This window comes from Protomyctophum parallelum, assembly GCF_964188405.1.
Source record: "Protomyctophum parallelum genome assembly, chromosome: 21".
NCBI classification, from domain to species: Eukaryota; Metazoa; Chordata; class Actinopteri; order Myctophiformes; family Myctophidae; genus Protomyctophum; species Protomyctophum parallelum.
The window spans coordinates 6,005,122-6,029,146 of record NC_139713.1 but is presented as its reverse complement, the minus strand read 5'-3'; the positions used below and the strand labels follow the sequence as shown (position 1 = coordinate 6,029,146).

The 24,025-nt window shown below is 42.9% G+C and overlaps 3 protein-coding genes across 3 annotated transcripts in view; all 3 read left to right on the top strand.

The window, feature by feature from the left end:
* The window catches only part of slc4a5b (solute carrier family 4 member 5b), a gene marked incomplete at its 3' end in the record, with an annotated part of 61,670 nt that extends 49,352 nt beyond the window's left edge, over positions 1-12,318 (top strand). The window contains exons 23-27 of the mRNA XM_083792972.1: positions 385-543; positions 3,223-3,300; positions 3,942-3,997; positions 5,608-5,875; positions 12,127-12,318. Of these exons, the coding sequence (XP_083649098.1) occupies positions 385-543; positions 3,223-3,300; positions 3,942-3,997; positions 5,608-5,875; positions 12,127-12,318 (753 nt within the window). The remainder of the gene's footprint in view (positions 1-384; positions 544-3,222; positions 3,301-3,941; positions 3,998-5,607; positions 5,876-12,126) is intronic.
* Positions 12,319-15,034: 2,716 nt separating this feature from the next.
* Positions 15,035-16,902, top strand: LOC310878617 (C-C chemokine receptor type 1-like; the record flags this gene model as incomplete). Its single annotated transcript, XM_083792969.1, has 2 exons — positions 15,035-15,087; positions 15,864-16,902. 2 exons carry the CDS (start codon positions 15,035-15,037, stop codon positions 16,900-16,902), a joined length of 1,092 nt encoding a protein of 363 aa, XP_083649095.1.
* Positions 16,903-20,566: 3,664 nt separating this feature from the next.
* LOC310878616 (dual specificity tyrosine-phosphorylation-regulated kinase 2-like) lies at positions 20,567-22,270 on the top strand (the record flags this gene model as incomplete). The annotated part of the gene is made up of 1 exon (XM_083792968.1): positions 20,567-22,270. One exon carries the CDS (start codon positions 20,567-20,569, stop codon positions 22,268-22,270), a length of 1,704 nt encoding a protein of 567 aa, XP_083649094.1.
* Positions 22,271-24,025: the final 1,755 nt, after the last annotated feature.

The window sequence follows — 24,025 nt, the reverse complement described above, 5'->3', positions numbered from 1 at the left end:
GGTGGTCCGTAAGCTGTTTGTTTGTTGTTGTGTGGTTCCTGTCTATACTGCAGATCCTGGGTCTGTTGGTGGTCCGTAAGCTGTTTGTTTGTTGTTGTGTGGTCCCTGTATACTGCAGATCCTGGGTCTGTTGGTGGTCCGTAAGCTGTTTGTTTGTTGTTGTGTGGTTCCTGTCTATACTGCAGATCCTGGGTCTGTTGGTGGTCCGTAAGCTGTTTGTTTGTTGTTGTGTGGTCCCTGTATATACTGCAGATCCTGGGTCTGTTGGTGGTCCGTAAGCTGTTTGTTTGTTGTTGTGTGGTCCCTGTATACTGCAGATCCTGGGTCTGTTGGTGGTCCGTAAGCTGTTTGTTTGTTGTTGTGTGGTTCCTGTATGTACTGCAGATCCTGGGTCTGTTGGTGGTCCGTAAGCTGCTGGACATGGTGTTCTCCCAGCATGACCTAGCCTGGCTGGACGACATCCTGCCCGGCAGAGACCGCAAGAAGAAGAAGAAGAAGAAGAAGGACAGGGAGGACGAGGAGGACAAGGACAGCGATGAAGAGGTGAGACAGTCACACCACCATGTGAATGAATTAGTGATGGGACGTTAACCAGCAAACACATCGGCATCGGACCATTTGAGTTGTTTTTAGATTAATCGGCATCGGTTCGATGAATCAATCAGACCGATTAATTATTCGGTCTGTCTTCACAGATAAACAAGCCCAAATTAACAGCTTGAACAGATCTACAAGCTCACAATATTAAATATGAAGGTATTCATGTTAAATCTGACTTGCCTAAGCCTTCAGTACAGATACCCTTTTACATGTAATTTTCAGAATGGACAAAATTATTATAATTTTTCATTACAGAATGAGATCATATTGACATCGGTAATATCGGTTATCGGCCATAACGGCAATTAATTATATCGGCCAAAATGTCTCATCGGCGCATCCCTAGAATTAATCCAACACAACAACACAAAGGTGCACCCCATCACCGTTTTGTTTTGTTTTCTTGGGATTGTTGCTGTGTCTGTGACCAATATGTGACTAATAGTAGGTAACTAATATTTGACTAATATATGTGACTAATATGGAACTAGTTTATGTTACTCTATCTGTAGTCTCGTCTCAGCGTTGCCAGACTGTCGCCTCTCGCAATTTTCAAATGCTTCCAAGTTCCGTCATACAGTCTGGAGCAACGGAAGCTCTGATCATGAGTAAAATATAAATGCTTCCGTCATACAGTCTGGAGCAACGGAAGCTCTGATCATGAGTAAAATATAAAAGTGGAAGTGGAGCCTCCTCGCCCACTTCTGTTTCCTCTTTACATTCGCACAAATGTATCCTAATATAACAAAACATCTAAGCATATATAGCTTGTTGCTTAGCAGAAATGGAAATAAAACAATTAAATGTGAAGATATTTTTAAATATATATGTTCGTGAACGGAAATGGCAGCTTCCTTACTCGGATTTCGGGAGGTGTAGTTATATATAACATTCAGGAGGTGTAGTTCCACACTCTATATAGCATTCAGGAGATGTAGTTCCAGACTCTATATAGCATTCAGGAGGTGTAGTTCCAGACTCTATATAACATTCAGGAGGTGTAGTTCCAGACTCTATATAGCATTCAGGAGATGTAGTTCCAGACTCTATATAGCATTCAGGAAGTGTAGTTCCAGACTCTATATAGCGTTCAGGAGGTGTAGTTCCAGACTCTATATAGCATTCAGGAGGTGTAGTTCCAGACTCTATATAACATTCAGGAGGTGTAGTTCCAGACTCTATATAGCATTCAGGAGGTGTAGTTCCAGACTCTATATAACATTCAGGAGGTGTAGTTCCAGACTCTATATAGCATTCAGGAGGTGTAGTTCCAGACTCTATATAGCATTCAGGAGGTGTAGTTCCAGACTCTATATAGCATTCAGGAGGTGTAGTTTAAGACTATATAGCATTTGGAGATTGTGGAATATGTTGTCTGGCTACGCGAGACATACTCTATCTGTGACTAATAGCTAACTAATATGTAACTGTTACTAATATTATGTTTGTCCTCTCTGTTCCACAGTATTGCTGATGAGGCACTGTATAACACTACTTACTTCTGTCTGTCTGTCTGTCTGTCTTCCAATGTCATTCCATAAGACATAGCCATGTTAAAAGGGGTGTAAGTGATATGTTTTATTTTTTAAATAAGTGTTAACAGGCTCTAGATATGTTGCTATAGTATCTCTGTTACAGAGAGAGAGAGAGAGAGAGAGAGAGAGAGAGAGGGGAGGTAGGCAAAATTGGAAGTGGAACACAAATTTGAAGCTGATGAATGTCTTATAAATAATGGGACAATAAATTGGTATCCCAACCTGAAAAGACCTGGAGAGATGATGGGATATCCCTGTTACTGAACAAACACACTATCACAATGATTACACAGTTTAAACCTTTTTAACAAAACAAAAAAACATATCGCTCACACCCCTTTTAATTCCATCACATAAAGCATGCATGTTGGAAGCCACCTGTGGTGCATTTATGTCTCTGGTCTAACTGATCTGATCAGACCTCAGTTTCACATGGTGTCCACTAGGTGGTGCACTAGTAAAGTACTCACCGTGGAGATTGGGCCTTGATTCCTCTACATAACAGTGCATCTGACATGTGTTATGCTGTGTTCACACTAGCAGCGACAAAAAAAAGTCACACACTGTGTATTATGAAAAGGGTAGAATTGGGCCTGATTTCACACATGGAAGACAATTGTCTTAGGATTGTCCTGGGGGGAGAGGGGGTGACGAGACAGCTGTCTCATGTGTGACTCAGGCAATAAGCCCACTCCACACCAATGATTTGCAACAACTAGAATTGAGTTGCAAACTTGCAACCACTTTATTTATTTAGTTATTCCAAAACTGCCAACCAGTCAATTCAGTCAGACCAATTTCTTTCAAAATGAATCTGGCGTGGACTGGGCTTTAGCATAGCACAGAGAACTGGTTAATGGAATATATTATGTGCACCTGGAGCTCACTAACATACTAGTTTATATTGCACAGTGCGATCAGTGTGCTATATCTGAATGCGCCGTGAATCGGGGAGGGAAAAACTAAGAAGTCGTGATATAATTCTATTAGATACAGTAGATAATAATTTGTTTGACTGATGTCAGATCAGAGGAAACATAGGCTATACACCTTGCATGTTGATTGGTTCCTTTCTCCTGTCACTCAGCCCAAGAGTTCCCTCCCTCCTCCAGTGACGATCCCCATGGAGATCATAACCCCGCCCACAGTCCCGCCCCCTACCTCCGTAAACCCTCCCACCCCAAAGGACTGTGAGTAAACCAAGCCTTTCCCCTCAGCCTGTCGCCTTTGTACTGTACTGTACTGTACTGTACTGTGCTGTACTGTACTGTGCTGTACTGTACTCTACTGTACTGTTGTTTTTACATTGCTGAACATTTTCTTGGGGATTCCAGATGGAATGTTAAGGTCCGCTGGGGTGTTTCTCTTGTCATGTTAATTCCCACTAAATAATATATTTTTGTCTAATGAGTACATCCACAGAGAACATAGTTATTATGTGGAGATAAAGCAACGCAATTTTAATTTGGAACCAGGTTGATTCTTCACCATCAATAAAAGCATAAAATGTTATGCTTGTTGAGCTTTGGGCTATATTTTTTCCCATGCCAATAGGCCAAGAAAATAAATCCTAAATATTCTTCAAAGTGTTCTTTTTTATTTCTTGAAATATTGAACTTGTTTTTTAAATGCTGGAAGTTATTGTGAGAGTCATGTAGCATGTTAGGAACTCATCACAGCGATATTGATAATGATATTGATAATCCGATATTGCATGCTGTGATAAAATATTGTGGACACTACTACGAGTGTATATGTACATATACAGTACATGTGTGTATATTATGTATGTTTGTTTCTTTCCAGGAGATAATAAACCCTTACTCGACAGTCTCTTCTGAGCACGAGGAAGCAGACCGCAGGTACTGTACCGTCTGTGAGCTAAACTAACAGCACACATACAGTACAGCAGGTAAGGGGCACGGTGGCACAGTCAGTAGTGCTGTCGCCTCACAGCTAGAAGGTCCTGGGTTCGATTCCTGCTCGGGACGCTGTGGGTGCTGGCAGCGTGTTTCCTCCTCCGCGCCATCAGTGCCCATAATACCCGAAGGCGGGGTTGGTGAAAGGGCCTTTCTGTGTGGAGTTTGCATGTTCTCCCCGTGTCCCCTAGGGTAGGTACCCTCACATGTTCTCCCCGTGTCCCCTAGGGTAGGTACCCTCACAAAAAACATGCAGTAATCCTGGTCACTAAACTGCTTCCCCCTGGCCAGCCGGGGCGCCTGATGGAGGGGGAAGGAACTGGTTGGAATAACGTGTTCCTTCCACGCGCTACGTCCAACCAGGGAAACTCCCCCCTGTCAGGTTGCTCTCCCCTTGTCCCCCATATATGGGGACTAGGTTGGTGGAGGGTGTGTAGAGCCCAGGATCACATTAGATGATTGACACAGGGGTGAAAAATGGGTTACAAAATCGTGGGATAAAAAAATATATATATATAAATATAAAAAAAAGTTCAGCAGGTATACTGTACCGTCTGTGAGCTAAACTAACAGCACACATACTGTACAGCAGTCAGGAAGGAAGGACCCCTATCAGTTTCATATGCATTAGGCCAGCTGTGGTTCTCAAACTGCAGACCCCCATTAGAAAATATATGCCAAGGAAGCTCCATAAGAGAAGATTTTTACGGCTCTGGCGGTGATTTTCACCACTTTTCATTTCAAGGACCTTCAGGTTTGACCTGAATTAAGCTATGGACCCCCATTTCTATCTCTGGGACCCTAATTTATATTGTAAAATCAATGTTAATTTAAGTGAGCGTGTACAAATGGTCCATTTGTACACTCTCAGAGTTACAGACCCATAAGGGTCCATTTGGTTCCAAACTATCCTTTAGCTGGGGACCCCCGGGAACTCCCTCAAGGACCCCTGGGGGTCCCCGGACCCCACTTTTTGTTTTTATTCTCTGGAACCTCAATCCTACACTGTCAATTTAACTCACAAATGTGACCTATGGGTCCATTTGGTTGCTATCTAGCAGTCCTTTAGCTCCCAGGAAAATGCTGAAATTCCAGGACTGTGTCTATCACGTATGTTTTCATGTTTCTAGACCACTTTGTGTCCAAGGCACAAAAAAGTCAGAATCTCAAGGCATACCTGTAGTCTTTATTTTTTATTTACTAATGCCAAATAAGTTTGAGGATGGGAGATTATGAAAGTACTCAATTATTACTAAATTATCTAAAAGATAATTCATAATTTCTTTTCCATAGTTCTACAGTACATTGCGATAATAATGTCACAAAATTCCACGGCCACTCACTGTCTGTCTTCACACACTGTTTGAGAACCACTGATCTAGATGCTGTTAAAATCTCACTCTTCACTAGCTCATTCATTGTCATGCATGTTAATCAAATCTCACTACTGTAGCTCATTGACTCATTCACATTGTGTAGAGAGAGAGAGTGATGAAAGGGAGAAATAATGTGTAACTTTGTGTGGTTCTGGTTCTATGCTATTGTTCGAACAGCATCACGCTGCATTTGAAGATCTCCTGCCCCCCCTCACTTGCCAACTCCAACATGAGCCTCATCGCACCCGGTGTAGACGCGGCGTCGGGCCAGCCCGTTGCCCAGCTCAACATCCAACCGCACCCGCCGTCAGGACAGCCCGTGGCCCAGCTAAACATCCAACCGCACCCGCCGTCGGGCCAGCCTGTAGCCCAGCTAAACATCCAAGTGGATTCGGACTGCGATGACTGCGTTTTCTACCCCAAGCAACACAAACCGACGGCCAGGGTCAGCCTTTACCCCTACAACCACCTGCCTGAAGTCGAAACCATTGACACGGACGATAATTATCCCAAAACATTTTCTCAGTTTCACGATGATTTATGTGGCGAGACAATTCTGTAGTGTAGTGACATCTTGATTAACCTCGCGTCACCATGCAGGCTTTCCACCTCGGAGGAAAGCCTGGTCTGTGTTACTAAATTGCCGTGTGATCCGGTCAGGAGCGGATGATATCGTTAATGTCATGTTGTAGTCATTGTTTTGTAGTCATCAGGATGATATCGTTAGGTCATGTTGTAGTCATTGTTTTGTAGTCATCAGGATGATATCGTTATATCACGTTGTAGTAATTGTTTTGTAATCCTCAGGATGATATCGTTATGTCATGTTGTAGTCATTGTTTTGTAGTCATCAGGATGATATCGTTAGGTCATGTTGTAGTCATTGTTTTGTAGTCCTCAGGATGATATCGTTACGTCATGTTGTAGTCATTGTTTTGTAGTCATCAGGATGATATCGTTATGTCATGTTGTAGTCATTGTTTTGTAGTCCTCAGGATGATATCGTTACGTCATGTTGTAGTCATTGTTTTGTAGTCATCAGGATGATATCGTTATGTCATGTTGTAGTCATTGTTTTGTAGTCCTCAGGATGATATTGTTACGTCATGTTGTAGTCATTGTTTTGTAGTCATCAGGCCGGAACCCTCAATCTGAAACTTCCTTTCCCTCAAACAGGAAGAATAATATCTTCCCAATAAAAGCGTTCTACATTGAGGGTTCCGGCCTGATGACTACAAAACAATGACTACAACATGACGTAACGGTATCATCCTGATGACTACAAAACAATGACTACAACATGACATAACGATATCATCCTGATGACTACAAAACAATGACTACAACAACGTAACGATATCATCCTGATGACTACAAAGCAATGACTACAACAACGTAACGATATCATCCTGATGACTACAAAGCAATGACTACAACAACGTAACGATATCATCCTGATGACTACAAAACAATGACTACAACATGACGTAACGATATCATCCTGATGACTACAAAACAATGACTACAACATGACGTAACGATATCATCCTGATGACTACAAAACAATGACTACAGCAACGTAACGATATCATCCTGATGACTACAAAACAATGACTACAACAACGTAATGATATCATCCTGATGACTACAAAACAATGACTACAACATGACGTAACGATATCATCCTGATGACTACAAAACAATGACTACAACATGACGTAACGATATCATCCGCTCCCGACCGGATCATAAACGCGAAAAGGAATGCTGATGGAGATCAGTTCATGTGTGTGTACACCTGAACAAACACTCTATAGCAATGATTATGATTAGAATATAGAGCTATTTTGTAGGGGTGCACCATTATGAAATTATGACTGATATCCCATTATTTGCAGGGTCATATCTGCCGATAGCGATTCCGATATTATACAGAGGACCACAATGGAAACAAGCCTATAGGGGCTTGGCCCAAAGCCAGTCAATAAAGTATTCAATCAATCAATAAATAGTATACCGTATACTCTTTTCCAAGTGTCCGTTTTCACAACTGAATGACCACTGAATGAGATGAGTGCACAAATTAAATGTAGAAAAATGTAGATTTTATTTTTACTTATAATTTTACATCATATTTGATTTGGCTTTTGTTCTAGAGAGGTACTAGACAACTTTTGATTTATATTGAACTCATTGATGGATTTCTTTAAATTTCCATTTATTTATTTTTTGCTGGTGAAAACCGATTAAATAATCAGGATTATTTTTAGACCGATTTGACACCGATATGACATTTTCATGGTCGATATGGCCGATTGCTATACCAATTATATCATGCATCCCTACTATTTAGCACTTATTTTAATACCATACCCCGCGCTATATCATTTCGCTTTTTTGTTTTTCTGAATCTCATCGGCCAAATACATGATTTTTAAATGTCAATAATCACATACTTTACACCACAAGTCCCTGACTAAATTGTATGACTGATTACCCCTATAAAGTAGCACTTCCACGTCCACATCTGTTAAACTATTTAAAAAAGAAGGAAAACTACCAAAAATGTACTGCATTAGCCTTCTGTGTATGGGTTATAACAAAGTGTTGATTGTGGTTTGTTGTTCATTTCATTAATTGTATTTCCTTATTTCTTAGTTGCATGTGCCATGCATTTGTCTTGTTTTTGCGCAAAGAATGCAGAGCAAGTGATTTAAATTATGGTTTATCTGCATTAAACGTTATGGATGTAAAAACTTGGTGAAATATTAATAAACATGAAAAGGTGCTGAAAATCCTTGTCAAAGACACTGCTTCCCCCAATTGATGTTCTCATGCTGTGAATCAGATGTAATTTAGAATGGCTTTGTTGCATGCAGCATGTAGGACATACAGGGGTGGGTTTAGTCGAGGTGCAATTAAGACAAATAAATCATGACACAACAATTCTTATACATTCTCGAATTGTGTAGAGTAGATTTATTGTACATTTAATTTTAAACTTAAGTAATGCCAGATGTTTAACAATAATGTAACTATTGAGAGCTTAAAATGAAACCAAATACATTTATTGGTCTCATTTTACACCTACAAGTTAAGGATCTAATAAGGTTGGTTACCAACCATAGAGGTTGCCAACTCCATCATTTAGCTGGGGACCAGCTGGAACCCCCCTCAAGGACCACTGGTTGAAAACCACTGCTGTAATAGGCTGTATGTCAGTGGATCTCAATGTGGGATCCGGAGGAGACCCCCAGGGCCCCAGGGGTCCCCATGGCTAAATTAATTATGTTTAGGTAGGACGTTACGGACATGTTAGCCCTGGTCCAAGGCTTACAGCGAGCCTCTCTCTGACGTCTTGTGGAAGTACCTTCCACAGCCCTCTGGTCATATTTACACTCCCGTGCGCTGTTTTTCTAATACCAGCAAATAAACAAAACGACGTAAACACTCACCGAAACAAAGCCTGCTAGACCTTAAGGTAAAAGTCTATTCTCCAACCTGGGAAGTGTCTCAGGTCCCCAGTTTCTCTCTAAAATGCACTTTGGCCCCTTTTCCACCGGTTGGTTCCCAGTGGGAACCGGTTCAGTTCTTTTTGGTTTTTAGTCCATGAGCCAGAGCTCCAAAATTGAAACGTTAATTATGAATTGAGTAGGCAAAAACATACCTATATTAGATTGTTATCACCATGAAACTTCCCCAATTGAGTACTTACACGAAGACAATGATTTATTGTATTACAAATTTTACATTTTTTGAATATGCAAATGAGGCATTATGTAGGAAAATATGCAAAATAGTCGAAAATATGATAAAGCTACTACTGCATGTGGAAGGGTTATCGTGTATTAATTTACTTGTATTGATCCTATAAACAATTTAATATAGGGTATAGTTTCCCACCAATTTTAGAGCTCTGGCTCATGGACTAAAAACCAAAAAGAACTGAACCGGTTCCCATTGGGAACCAACCGGTGGAAAAGGGAGGAAGGGGTCTTCGTGACATTTTAATAACGCAATGTACCCTGAATTTAACTACAGTAACGCTATCCTACACTCGCGAACCGCCAGTAATGTGATCCTGGCGGTTCGCGAGTGTAGGATAGCATTACCGTAGTTAAATTCAGGGTACATTGCGTTATTAAAATGGCACAAAGTGCATTTTAGAGAGAAACTGGGGACCTGAGACGCTTCCCAGGTTCGAGAATAGACTTTTACCTTAAGGTCTAGCAGGCTTTGTTTCGGTGAGTGGTTACATCGTTTTGTTTATGCATAACAAAATGGGGGTCCTTGAATTTTAAAAGGTAGAGAGGTGGATACTTTGTTGATTTACTTCATCAGAGGGGTTAGGAAAAAAAATACAAATAAAATAAAAATTCATCCCTGACAGCACACCTTTATCCTACCGTATATGGTTTCACTTCCAGCTTGAATGAATTCATACGTTTTATATACAGGTTTAATGATTTTTTTTGTTCAATGTTTGTTTTAAAAACGCCATTGGCAATGATTTACATCATCTTGTCCCTATACCACAAACATTAAATGCCAATAACAAAAAAGAGAGAATTTAATGTTTGTGTTGGCACCGTTTGTTTTACATCACCATTAGGCAGCAGGCTACATCACCTAAATCAACATGAGTTAGACTTTAATATATTAGCGCCCCTCACTTCACACGGGTGTGATTTTTTTTTAGAGACACAGCTCCTTCTCTTTAGTTGTTATTAATAATAATAAACGAACGTGTGTTTTCTTTATTTGTTTATTGTCCAGTTCCAGCATCATCTTCAAAACAAAATAATACTGCAAAAACAGTGAGTGAATCCACAAAATCATGGACGTTTTATTGTCAGACACTCCCTAGAAGCTAGACCTACGTCACAGTCACACCGCGGGCTCTTTAAATCCTCCGATGTCTCCGCGCGCCTCCCCCCCTCCCACACACACACACACACACACACACACACACACACACACACACACACACACACACACAGACAGACAGACACGCTCCGGTATTATTTGGCAGTAAAAGTGTGAAATAAACATCTTCTAATGTCACGTTACACATCATGGACGTCGAGTAGAGTTGCCATGTGTTTCCAGGCAGTGAAAGCAGTGCTGAGTGACTGAATGTTGTCGAGTTGAAGGAGATGTTTTCACCTTCAGGACAAACCGCTGCATAATGACTGTATTCTCCACAGGTGAGTTAGCTGTTAAGCTAGCCTACAGTTAGCTTCTTTAATATAGCTTTAGTATTTACCTGGAGCTCAGCTGAATGGGTGTGGTCAGTGTATGCTTTTATCATTTTTACTTGGTAAAACAAAAAACTAGTCAGGATAAAGTAGCCTACAGTAGGCTAGCCTCAATTTGCAAAACTAGGTTTATTTTTTATTAAATGGGTTGAGAGAGTTGCAGCAACACCCTCCATTGACAGGCAGCCCATTCATCCAAATAGAAAGGTCCAATGTGCTTGTATTAAACGACAATTACGACATTAAACTCATCAAATTACAGCTGTAGGGAAAGCTTGAATTATCCTCTTTCTATGTGCAAAGTGTTTGTTTCACAAACAACAAATGTTATGAGCTACTTTTGTTAAGACATTCTGTGCAGGCGAGGACGCGAGGTGATTATTTTTCTAAGTGTACCACCTGTTTGAATTTGCACATGATGCAAAGAGGCAGCAGCACTGCTTAGCTTCCTCACAAAAAAAAACTAACTAAAAATAATCGCCTGCACAGAATTTCTTGACAGAAAGTAGCTCATAACATGTCACATATGTACAGTGGATTTTTATGAAACAAATAAACATTATATATACATCTAGTGTTGCAAATTGCAGCTACGGGGGTTCATTTTGTTTTTCTTTGAGGACTTATTGCATTGGTCATCAATATTTATTTCAAGGCATACCCGGCCTATCCCATACCCAGAATTCTAGGTGCTGCTGTTTAGGTGTGTAGGGAAAAGAAACATGTTTATTATTCTACTATTTATAGGTAGCGGCTAGCGGGTTGTTGTGACAGTGTAGAGTAGACTATATATCACTTTGGTTCTCAAACGTTCTCATGTCAAGGACCCCCGCGTTCATGTGTGTTTGGTTTCCGACCCTATAGCCAGCGGAACCCCATCTGAAAAGGTTTTGTTCCGTAGACCCCCCACGTAAGATTTGTGTTATACATTTTTGATATAGCAGACCTACAAGTTCATCACAACATATCACTATGTGGCACGTTGTGAACTTGTGACTTGTGAGCAAAAATAGCAGACCTACAAGCTCGGTGGCGCGCTACGAGCTTGTAGGTCTGCTATTTTTGATCTGCTATTTTTCTGCTATGTATATCTTAATAAATGTGATTTATTTTATGAATCTGCTATTTTTCAACCACAGCTGTACATTATAGTTATACATGTCTTTCTTTCTTTGCAGGGTGCACACACACACACACACACACACACACACACACACACACCCACCCACACACACACAAACACACACCATACTAAGCTCAGCTTCTTCTCGGTCCTGTGGAGTCCGTTCTCCTGTACATGCGGTGAATGCTGGGCCCTAAAGCCTGACCTACAGAAGTCCACTGTGCTACACCAGAATGCTACAGGGTGTGCGTGCGGCGCGCTATACTGAACATCAACCAAGATGAACATACATGACGTGTTACCATGGCCACCAAGGGCAGGCTGAGTGAGGAGATGGCAGCCGTCTGGGAGAATGAGGCTGGTCGGTCACTGCCATCGACACCGGGAGCTCCCAGCAAACAGGACAGGAAAGCAGTGGAGAGCTGGCCAGGTGTATGGAGGATGACGATGACAGACTGGAGACGCTCAGACGCCACTGGCCTGGAGGCTCATGAGAGGATGAACTAGAGAGAGGAAAAGGCTCGATCTCTTTCCAGGGTGGGTACCAAACTTTGACCGTGGTCGTCATTTACACAACTGATGAAGTCAAGACAACTCAAGGTACGAACCTTTTTTTTTTCTTTCTCTCTCTCTCTCTCTCTCTCTCTCTCTCTCTCTCTCTCTCTCTCTCTCTCTCTCTCTCTCTCTCTCTCTCTTCTCTCTCTCTCTCTTTCTCTCTCTCTCTCTCTCTGTCTCTCTCTGTCTCTCTCTTTCTCTCTCTCTCTCTCTCTCTCTCTCTCTGTCTCTCTCTCTCTCTCTCTCTCTCTCTCTTTGCTGCTGCTGCTTGTGTTTTAAGCTGTGTATACACTTCAAGCTGTTGTACTTTTGCGGTCATTTTGGGACCCCGATTTGGTGGCAATGAATGAAACATTCACGTTCAGTGACTGTTTCTGGCTCTGGGATTGAAGACTGGTGTGGAATCTGCAGTCTGTGTTGTGGCCTGTGGGTGGTGTTGAAGATACTGATTGTGACATGGTGGCCTTATTGGTTCATGCCTGGCTTGGTATAGGCCCTTTCTTTCTTTCTTTCTTTCTTTCTTTCTTTCTTTCTTTCTTTCTTTCTTTCTTTCTTTCTTTCTGGAAACTTGTTTTTTGATTGCCTTGCGTAACTCATGCTTGTGTTGTATGCTGTGTATACATAGAGGGTATGCGCATGCTTAAAGGACAACTAGTTTTTTTCAACCAAGGTTCATGTATTAGGTTGTTATTAGAGAAAGTAAAAGATGAGTGTTATTTTTTTTTCCATTTGCTGCTTTCTTTCATTTTAGGGATTTTAGCTGTTTTGTACAGCATGGTGCTAAATATGTATTTTTTTTACAAAATATTATGGAGATTTATTTTTTTATTATTTACTATAGCCCTAATAAACCCCAGGAAAGCCACACTGTGTCATAGGCTCAATGTCAGTTTGTCAGACACATTCAGTAGATCTCGTGATGTTTTGTGGCCAGATGAAATTTCCAGGGGTTTATTAGGACTATAGTAAATAATTAAAAAATAAATCACTATAAAATGTTGTAAAAAAATACATATTTAGCCCCATGCTCGGAATGCCCCCGCCCCCCTGTCAAAAACAGCTAAAATCCCTAAAACGAAAGAAAGCAGCAAATGGAAAAAAAAGAACACTCATCTTTTAGTTTGTCTAATAACAACCTAAAACATGAACCTTGGTTGAAAAAAACTAAAGTTGTCCTTTAAAGTGAATGGCACATCGATTGGCAAAGCAACAGGCAAAGTGAGTTTAACATTGTTTAATGTTGTTTAATGCAATCACATATGACTTTTCTGTGTGGATGTCTGGGCTGTCAAGGCCAGAAAGTCGTTTTTTGCCACTCTGTAGGCGTTCCTGCATAACTTCCTGGTTTGATGATGATGTCACGTGCATACCCTCTATAGTTGTCATTGTGTTGTATGTTGTGAACTACCGGCAATGTGATTCAAGCTGTTATTGCTTCATTCATAGTGTGTTTTAACTTTTTACTAATGTGATGCATGGCTGCATGGCTGCATGGCTGCATGGCTGCATGGCTGCATGCAAGCTTGTTGCTTTTTCTGGCTCTGGAATTGTGTGAGTTGTGTTGTTTCTGCAGTTTGAAGCTATAGTGAGTTGTCACTGGGAACAGTATTTATGTGGCTCATGGTTACTTCAATAAGCTCATATGTGAGGTTGGGCTCATGATTGACAGCCTTCAAATCCAATTTATGTTCATTTTAGGGATGCTCCATTCATCTGTCGGAATCGGCTGATGTTGGCCTCAAAATGTGGTTTCAAACTCGTATAAAAAATACGTCTGTTTCAGACGATATAAGGGGCTTATGTTGGGTATATCGGCCAACACTTCAATATGGCGCATCCTGTTGGATATGTTTACTGTAGTAAATATTGGTTATCGATCATAACAACAATGTTGACATTGGTTATCGTCCAGAAATGTCACATCTGTCCATCCCTATAGTTAATTTAATTACCCATGTGGAACTACAGCGTTATTTAATTACCCACGTGGAACTACAGCGTTATTTAATTACCCACGTGGAACTACAGTGGGTTTTTTTACTCAAGTATGTATCGATATCAGTCATTATATAGTAGCCTAATAATAATAAATAATAATACAACTTTATTTGTATAGCACCTTTCATGACATGAAATGCAGCTCAAAGTGCTTTACGACATGTAGTAGTAGAAAGACTATAGTCATTCTTTGTTACAATTTCCTGCATTGTTGACACACACACACACACACACACACACACACACACACACACACACACACACACACACACACACACACACACACACACACACACACACACACACACACACACACACACACACACACACACACACACACACACACACAGTATACAGAGGGACCCCCCTTGGGCCCCCCATACGGTAACTCTCATTTCTCAAGCATTTTGGACGCGGGTGGCGGCTCGTCGGAACCGGGCCGGGCCCCCTGGGCACGTTCCTGTGCGTCTGGAACTTCAAACTGTGAAGACTTGACCCGACTATGACGGACTAACAGTTTATTACATGGCAGTATTTCTTTCTACTACTTCCCCAAAATAAAATGAGAAGTAGGCTATAGTTATTATGCTATAAGGCTGTACATTTTGAAACTGAAAGCAGTCTACATGTGTTCCCTCTGTAATCGCTTCTCTTCTCCTTCGAATACAACATGAACACCACCACCACCACCACCGCCAGCTATCTTATCAGCATTACCAGCGGGTGAGACTTTTCACTATTGTTAGTTTGGCCTAAGAAACTATTATTGCGGCGGTTAAGCTCATATATGGAAGGTATTGTGCATTTCATGGCTAAAGCATGACACTTTCAGAATATCATCTACACACCCCAAGGTTTGATTTCAGAATGACATGAATGACAACTTAAACCCCAATAGTCTGCAGAGATGGTGAATCATGTCAACTTTTATGATATAAATGTAAAAAATGACAAGAACCACGTTATTTTAACATTATTGTATTGGTCTTAATTTCTTTTAAATTAAGTTATGGAAGAAAACAAATACAGAGAGACTTGATTGATGAGTTTGTTTGGTTTTTATATCCAATGAATATCGTTACAGTATATTCAAAGGTGCTATAGGGCATAAAAAAAAAGAAAAGAAAAGAAGAAGTGCTACGTGGGTCCTTCATATGTAGAGAAAACTGTAGACAGGTGCTCTTTGGAGAGGGTTTCATATTATAGGAAAAGCACAAGAGTTCTTAAAAAGTTCTATACCTTGAGTCAATGTCACTGTGGAAGGAGGTAAAAGGTGGCAAACTTAAAAGAGGGTCCAAGGCAGCTCTGTCCAGTTGAAGTAGAAAAGATCCTTTATTTCATATTAAAAACAAGGGTTAAATATGACCAACACATGCTATAGGGCATAGCAGTGGTGGCCATTTTCTTCTTCTACATAGAAACATAGCTTTTTCTAGAAAACTGTCAGGATGTAGAAGACATTTATAGAATCTGATCTCAGCCCAAAATGTCTCTCTCAGCTCGCCTAATGCTACAACCCCTGAACCTGAATACGATGACGACTACACTGACTACGCGCCGTGCCCGTACGGCGGCCATGGCTCCTACGTCCTCCCGGTGCTCTACTACATCATCTTCATCGTGGGTCTTCTGGGGAACGCGCTGGTGATCTGGGTCATCGCGTTCGGGGTGCGCCTCGGCAGCATGAGCGACGTGTGCCTCCTCAACCTGGCCATCGCCGACCTTCTGCTGGTGTGCTCCCTTCCATTCCTGGCCCACCAAGCCCGGGACCAGTGGACGTTTGGGGACGCCATGTGCAAGATGGTCCTGGGCGCCTACCACGTCGGCTTTTACAGCGGCATCTTTTTCGTCCTCCTGATGAGCATCGACCGCTACCTGGCCTTGGTGCACTCCGTCCACGTGATTAGGAAAAAGACACGCTTCCTCGGAGTGGTCGCGGCCGCCGTCGCGTGGACCGCTGGACTTCTCGCCTCTTTCCCGGATCTAGCTTTTCTTAAGGTACAAGAGGACTCCTCGGGGTCTGGCGGGTTCTTTTGCGCTCCCGAATTTAACAGCCACTTCTGGATTATCTTCGACCTTTTCAAAGTGAACATTTTAGGCTTACTGATCCCGATGACCGTCATGGTCTTCTGCTACTTCCGAATCATTCACAAGCTCCAACAGCACAACAGCCGTTCGGCGGCCAAGAGGCAAAGCATCCGATTGGTACTGGTGGTCGTGGCTGTGTTCTTCTGCTGCTGGATGCCGTACAACATTGCGTCTTTGTTCAAGGCCTTGGAGTTGCTTCAGGTCTACGCGGTGTCGTGTGAGAGAGGCAAGGCGATCCAAACGGCGTTACAAGTCACCGAGGTCATCGCCTACTCTCACAGCTGCCTCAACCCCGTCCTGTACGTCTTCGTGGGGCAGAAGTTCAGGGGTCACCTGGTGAAGTTGATGCACAGATCTTTGGGGACCCTCTCCTCTCTGAACCGGTCCTCAGTGACCGTTAACTCGCAACCACCACGTTCCAGCGTGGACGAAAGGTCCACTGCTTTATGAAGCGACAGCCGATAAAGCTATAGAGCGTCGCAGTCCCTCCCCCTTTCAGAACAACGAGTGGCCCAGGAAATGAATCAATGCATTTTCCTCATAGACTTTTCAGAAAGTATTTATTTAAAGACGTTTACGCCGCGGACAAAGCCAACTCTTAATTGTCGTGACAAATCATGACAACAAACACAATTTTTCGGGCCAAACAAAGTAGAAGAAAGTAGAAAAGAACGGCAGGTTACAACACTTTTTTGTTGTTTTTCTTCTTTGCTGGGGACCCATACTAAACATTTATAACATCAGTTTCTACATGCTGGGGACCCATACTAAACATTTATAACATCAGTTTCTACATGCTGGGGACCCATACTAAACATTTATAACATCAGTTTCTACATGCTGGGGACCCATACTAAACATTTATAACATCAGTTTCTACATGCTGGGGACCCATACTAAACATTTATAACATCAGTTTCTACATGCTGGGGACCCATAGTCAACATTTATAACATCAGTTTCTACATGCTGGGGACCCATAGTCAGCATTTATAACATAAAACCTTGGTGTACTCAACATGTCGGGTTCACAATGGGCCTCTATGGGCTGGCTACTATAGACTATATCCTGCAATTATTATTAATACTAATTATTATTAATGGACATGAGAATGACGTTGACAATGTTCCACTCCAAAGTCATCTGAGTATTGTACTGAGGCTGCTGACCAGGAGAGAACACAGAAGTGGGAGAGGATTCATGTATTACACAGATGTCACATTTTTGTGAAAAACTATATGAAACGAAACGAACAATCGCTTCAAAGAGGAACTGTGTGGTTTAAAAAAGAGGTAGACTATATACTGAAGAATGCCAGCCTGCCAGCGTGTCCCATGTTCGAGTCCCTATTACGACAACATTTGCTGTGTCACTCCCCATCTCTCTCCCCATTCCCTGTCTATCAATAGAGGCATAAACAGCCAAAACAGGACGGTAAAGAAGAAGGTCTTTCTTTCTTTCTTCCTTTCTTGTATAGTTGGCGGTTATAGTGCTATGTCTGCTTTTATGTTTTTTGGACCACAATAAAAATAAGCCTCTGGGCTCCTCATTGTGTATTGTTGCTCATGGAAGTGTTATTTTTTTATCACTAAATAAATTCGATCAATCAAAAGAAAATCACACTCGTGTGAAGTGAGGGGCGCCCAGATTCTTTGGGGCAGGTCGATGATCTCCTGTCCGTGAAAAATTAAATACATTCCTGCGGGTGTGCTGTGGAGTGTCTGCTATGGCAGTACTTCTTTCTCAGTATTTATATCAACGAAATGACGTCTTACTTAATTTACCCCAAAATGTCAAAGTCCATGGACTTGACTGGGATAGGAAATTTATAATTAGGCTCTAAACAAATATTAAAGTCCATAGACTTGTTTACTTTATCTTTTTGATTTGATGTTATGGGCACATACATGTTTTTTATGGAATGTATGGAATGCATGTGCTACTTGATACTTAAGGTTAATATGAGCATCAAAGTAATATTTTAAATAGTTTTTATTGACACATTTTATTACATCATCAACTTGGGAGACTTTTCCCTATTGAGTGAAAGAGGAACTATTTCTAAGATATATATAAAATATTTAAGGTGTTTTTCATTTTTAATGATAGTTATAGAGGTCAAGTATAATATATGAAGGCATATAAGTCTTATTAGGCAGGGATCCTTTTAACCCATTCTGACCGGGCACCCATTTTGGTGTTGGCATCATGTTATGCTTTAGCTATTGAAAAATAGCAGATCTACAAGCTCATATCGCGCCACCGAGTGGCGCGATACGAGCTTGTAGGTCTGCTATTTTTTGAAAAATCGAAGAGCGACTGACATTTTTGGAATCTGATCTGATCAGAATGGTTTAAGCGTTCTATTCATAAAGCGTCCACAATGTGTGATTGTCCCATTTGATTGGAATAATCTTCCTCTATCTCTTAGATCGATTTCATCCTTCAGTTGCTTTAGGACGTCCCTTCATTTACTTCTTGTTTATGTTTTTAAAGTACCAGTTATAGCACATTCAGCGATATCATTTGCACTTTCATTTCTCTGTTGCTTAAAGGACAACTTTAGTTTTTTTCTACCAAGGTTCATGTTTTAGGTTGTTAACTAAAAGGTGAGTGTTAATTTTCTATCATTTGCTGCTTTCTTTCGTTTTGGGGATTTTTGCAGTTTTGTACAGGGGGGCGGGGGCATTCGAGCATGGGGCTAAATATGTATTTTTTTTACAAAATATTATGGCGATTTTTTTATTTTTTATTTACTATAGTCATAATAATCCCCAAGAAATTACATCTGGCCACAAAAGATCACAGGATATATTGAATGTGACAAACTGACATATTGAGCCTATACACACCGTATAAGCCTTTCCCCCAGTAGGCTACCTTCACATTCAGTAGATCATGTGATCTTCTGTGGCCAGATGTAATTTCTTGGGGTTTATTAGGACTATAGTAAATAATAAATAAATAAATCGCCATCAAATTTGGTAAAAAAAATACATATTTAGCCCCATGCTCGAATGCCCCCGCCCCCCCTGTCAAAAAGAGCTAAAATCCCTAAAACAAAAGAAAGCAGTAAATGAAAAAAAAATTAACACTCACCTTTTAGTTTCTCTAATAACAACCTAAAACATGAACCTTGGTTGAAAAAAACTAAAGTTGTCCTTTAATATGCTGATTATGTGGTGGTTGGTGGGGTGGGAGGGAGAGGCTGAGCAAGCTGTCTGTGTATTTATGGATGTATGCCTTTCTTTTGTATAATTGTCTTTATTTGTGTACTGTACGTCTTATGTATCTTGTCTGTATGTTACGGGTCCACCTCTAAAATGAGATGCTGCATCTCAAGGGGCTATTACCTTCAATAAAATCTTTACATTGTGATTCTTAATAATTTAGTACACAGCACCTTATGTGTGTGGACAGTTAAGTTAGTTTGTCACATTACTTTCCGGTGACACTAAGCATGCTTACATGCAACAGCAACCCTGAATAAACAAAGAACCTCCCCTTTTAAATAGACACATTTCAGCAACATAATGATAATGATAATGATTTTTTTTATATAGCACCTTTCAAGACATAGTCACAAAGTGCTTTACAAACAGGATAAAAACAGCAACAACGTAGTCACAGCTACAACAAGGTATCAATAAGTGGACAACATACAGTAGAAGCATGCATACACACAAAAAAAAAATAGAGTATGCAAAAAGGAAAATTTAAGAGAAAGCCTTAACGTAAAGGTGGGCTTTTAAAAGGGTTTTAAAACATGACACAGATTTAGCAAGTCTTAAATGAATAGGTAGGGCATTCCATAGTTTGGGAGCCCGGATTGAAAATGCCCTGCCACCTTTTGTGATCAGATGGGCTGTGGGGGTCTCTAGGAGGGCTTTGTCTGAGGACCTTAGTGAACGTGTAGGCTTAACATGTGAGCTCGGCTCTAGATATGCCGCGAAGTGATGACGTTTCACTGAAGCCCACAAAACGACAGCCTATCGCAGGGATTCGTGACCGGTGGCGTCACCGAGGTGTTCATATAAAAGACGTGGCCAAGTGCTCAGTCACCAATCGACAGCTACCACCGATGTGCCATTTGAGGCACGGCGAGGAAACATCATGGCTTCTGTTTATAGTACGTTCAATCCCGTAGCACCTTCCATGCACAAGCACACGGCGGCCTCCAACAACAACAAGGCCATCATGAAGGACAGGTTAACCGTGCAGGGCAGTCATCTGAAGCTGAGGTACCTGTACAAGGACGGAACCACTGGTCAGGTGGTGGATAAGCCCAACCCCATGTCCGGCCTGGCCAAGGTATGCGGTGTGGACAGCATGGGCCCCAGTAAGGTCTCCAGTTACCCGTCCGGCTCCCAGGGTACTGGGAGCGGAGGCTGCGGCGCCGCCGGCGTCAAGACCAACGTCATGACCCCCGAACAGGTTCTGAGGCGCTACCGCCCCCAGCTGAGCACCCTGGAGCAGACGGAGGTTCACTCCTACCCGGCCGTCTACTTCCTGGGCCTCAACGCCAAGAAGAGGTCCGCCGTCGCCGGTGGCGACAACAACTGCGGCTACGATGACGACGACGCCCACTATATCCACGTCCCGCACGACCACCTGGCCTACCGCTACGAGTTCATCAAGGTGATCGGCAAGGGCAGCTTCAGCCAGGTGGCCGAGGTGTACGACCACAAGCTGCAGCAGCACGTGGCCCTGAAGATGGCCCGCAACGAGAAGGGCTTCTACCGGCAGGCGCAGGAGGAGATCCGCATCCTGGAGTACCTGCGCAAGCAGGACCGCAACGACACCATGAACGTGGTGCACCTGCTGGACAACTTCACCTTCCGCGGCCACATCTGCATGACGTTCGAGCTGCTGAGCAACACCCTGTACGAGGTCATCAAGAAGACCAAGTTCCAGGGCTTCTGCCTGTCGATGGTCAAGCGCTTCGCCGTCTCCATCCTGCAGTGCCTGGAGGCGCTGAGCCGACACCGGATCATCCACTGCGACCTGAAGCCCGAGAACATCCAGCTCAAGCAGCAGGGTCGCAGCGACATCAAGGTGATCGACTTTGGCTCCAGCTGCTTCGAACACCAGCCGGTCTACACGTACATCCAGTCTCGCTTCTACCGCGCCCCGGAGGTGATCCTGGGCCTGCCGTACGGCCTGCCCATCGACATGTGGAGCTTCGGCTGCATCCTGGTGGAGCTGCTGACGGGCTGCCCGCTGTTCCCCGGCGAGGACGAGGCCGACCAGCTGTCCTGCGTCATGGAGCTGCTGGGCATGCCTCCTCAGAAGGTCCTGGAGCAGGCCAAGCGGGCGAAGAACTTCATCAACTCCAAGGGCTACCCGCGGTACTGCTGTGTCAACACGCTGCCCTCGGGGGCCATTGTGCTCACCGGGTCCCGCTCGCGCCGGGGCAAGATGAGAGGGGCCCCGGGGAGCAAGGACTGGAACTCCGTGCTCAAGGACTGCGACGACCCCACTTTTATGGACTTCATAAAGAAGTGTCTGGACTGGGACCCCTCGACGCGCCTCACACCCAGCAATGCCCTCAGGCACGCCTGGCTGTACCGACCCAAGCCCAAGCCCCTGACCGGGGCCGACAAGAGCCCAAAGGCCCAGACGGTGAAGAGGCTTCCTGAGCCTCATGCCACCTCCTTCCCGCCCATCATGGCTAAAGCGGGGCCCGGCCTGGGCACCGCTATAGCCACGAACAAACTGAGGAGCAACGTGATAGGGGAGACTACCGCGGTGAACGCCCAGAACAATGGGACCATTGGTCAGGCGCTGAAGATCAGAAGATGTATACTCCAAAGCTAAACATGGAAACAACAGGAATATATCATCATGTTGTATTAGTTTAGTATAGGAGGATAGGAGGGAGGGTGAGAACACCCTCCAGAACGAACAAACGGAATGATTCTCTCACCGTTCCTCATTGCCTCCACCTCTAATGGATGCAACAGATGAAAAGATGGCTGCAGAGATGAAATGACGGATGCAATGCAGAAGAACCTGAATGAAATGAGGGATGCAATGCAGAAGAACCCGAATGAAAGGAGGGATGCAATGCAGAAAAGCCTGAATGAAATGAGGGATGCAATGCAACAGAATCCTGAATGAAAAGATGCATGCGATGCAGCAGAGCAGATGTTGCATTTACGATACAGAAAGAGGCATAGGTGTGTGTGTGTGTGTGTGTAGCAAATTGCACTTCTGGAAGAAATAGAGAGGGGACGATGATTGACCAAGACCCTGGGTCAAGTCACCTTTTTTTCCCCTCAAGACTTACGGTTTCCCTGCAGGGGATTGTGTCTTTTTTACAACATGGCTCTCTCTCTGCATGCTGCCAGTAGGCCAAAGAAGGATCCTCCATGTGTTTTTTGTTCACATTTGACAACGCCGAGGAAGGCCCATCAGGCCGAAAAACGCGTTCGTTGACCGTCGGAGGTCAAATAAACCATGTGAAAAGGACATTTCTTGTGTGCTGGCTATTTCTTCGTTCCTGTTTGTACGACTGAGCCTTGCATCTATAAGACAATTCATCTAATTTGGAGATCTGCAGGCTTTCTGTATGTGCAGAATTCGTCCCCGCAGACGAGCCCTCCATCATCGCTTCCAGTCATCCCGGTTCTCCATACATCTGGCCGGTCTGTTGGTGCCTTTGCGCTCCGGCGTCTTTCTTGAGTACATCCATGTGTGGGACGTCCACTTGATCGATGCCCATGTGTTGGTTCCCAATGAGTACCAATTTGCTGTCTTTGGCAGTGTCCTGCTAGTCTCATTCTCCTGGCTGCTATTTTCCGGCTCACCCTTGGTATTCCTTCCTATACAGGATCTTGTTGGTATCATGTGTACCCTTGCTGATGTTTAGTACTGCACGCAACATTCTGGTGTAGCACCTAGTCTAGAGACGTCTTGTTTTTTCTCCACAGTTTTAGTCAATCTCCCCCTCCATCTCCCCCCAAAAGTGGTTTAACGTCCACTCATAGGGGCACCGTAAATGCTTACAAATGTCACTGTTGCATAACGGTGATTCTTCTCACCACAATAGATTGCAAAAATAGCCTTCAAAGATTAGTGAGCAGGACCTATTTCTTACAAAAGAAAAAGCTGCATCATAACGAACACGAACATCCAATCGACCCCAAATTAGAGTCGCGTGTTCAGGTGCCTCTTTGGAGCACGCCTCTAAACGGCGCTTTCTCTTCTGCTCATATAGAGGGCGCCACGGATGCAAATAGTGAAACTGTATGTAGAAGAAACACTATTTCTGCAGATTCCTATGCTGACTGCAACCCATGATTGGCACAGTCCTGGCTGGGTAGGCCTGGCAAAAACCTTGCCCTCCATGGAGCTCCCCCTTTTTTGTAGATTTTGTTAATTAATGGTGTGTGTTGTGACTTGTAAGCTTCTCAAACAATAACTATCGTTTAGTTGACATGTTCATGGGGCATTTTGAGACAAATACAATTCTCTGTTGTTCGTCACCAGCCTCGCGCGCAGGCTCAGTTCTTTATTGGTAAACATAATGGGGAGATTTGTTTGGTGTCCTATATTAATAATAATAATAAT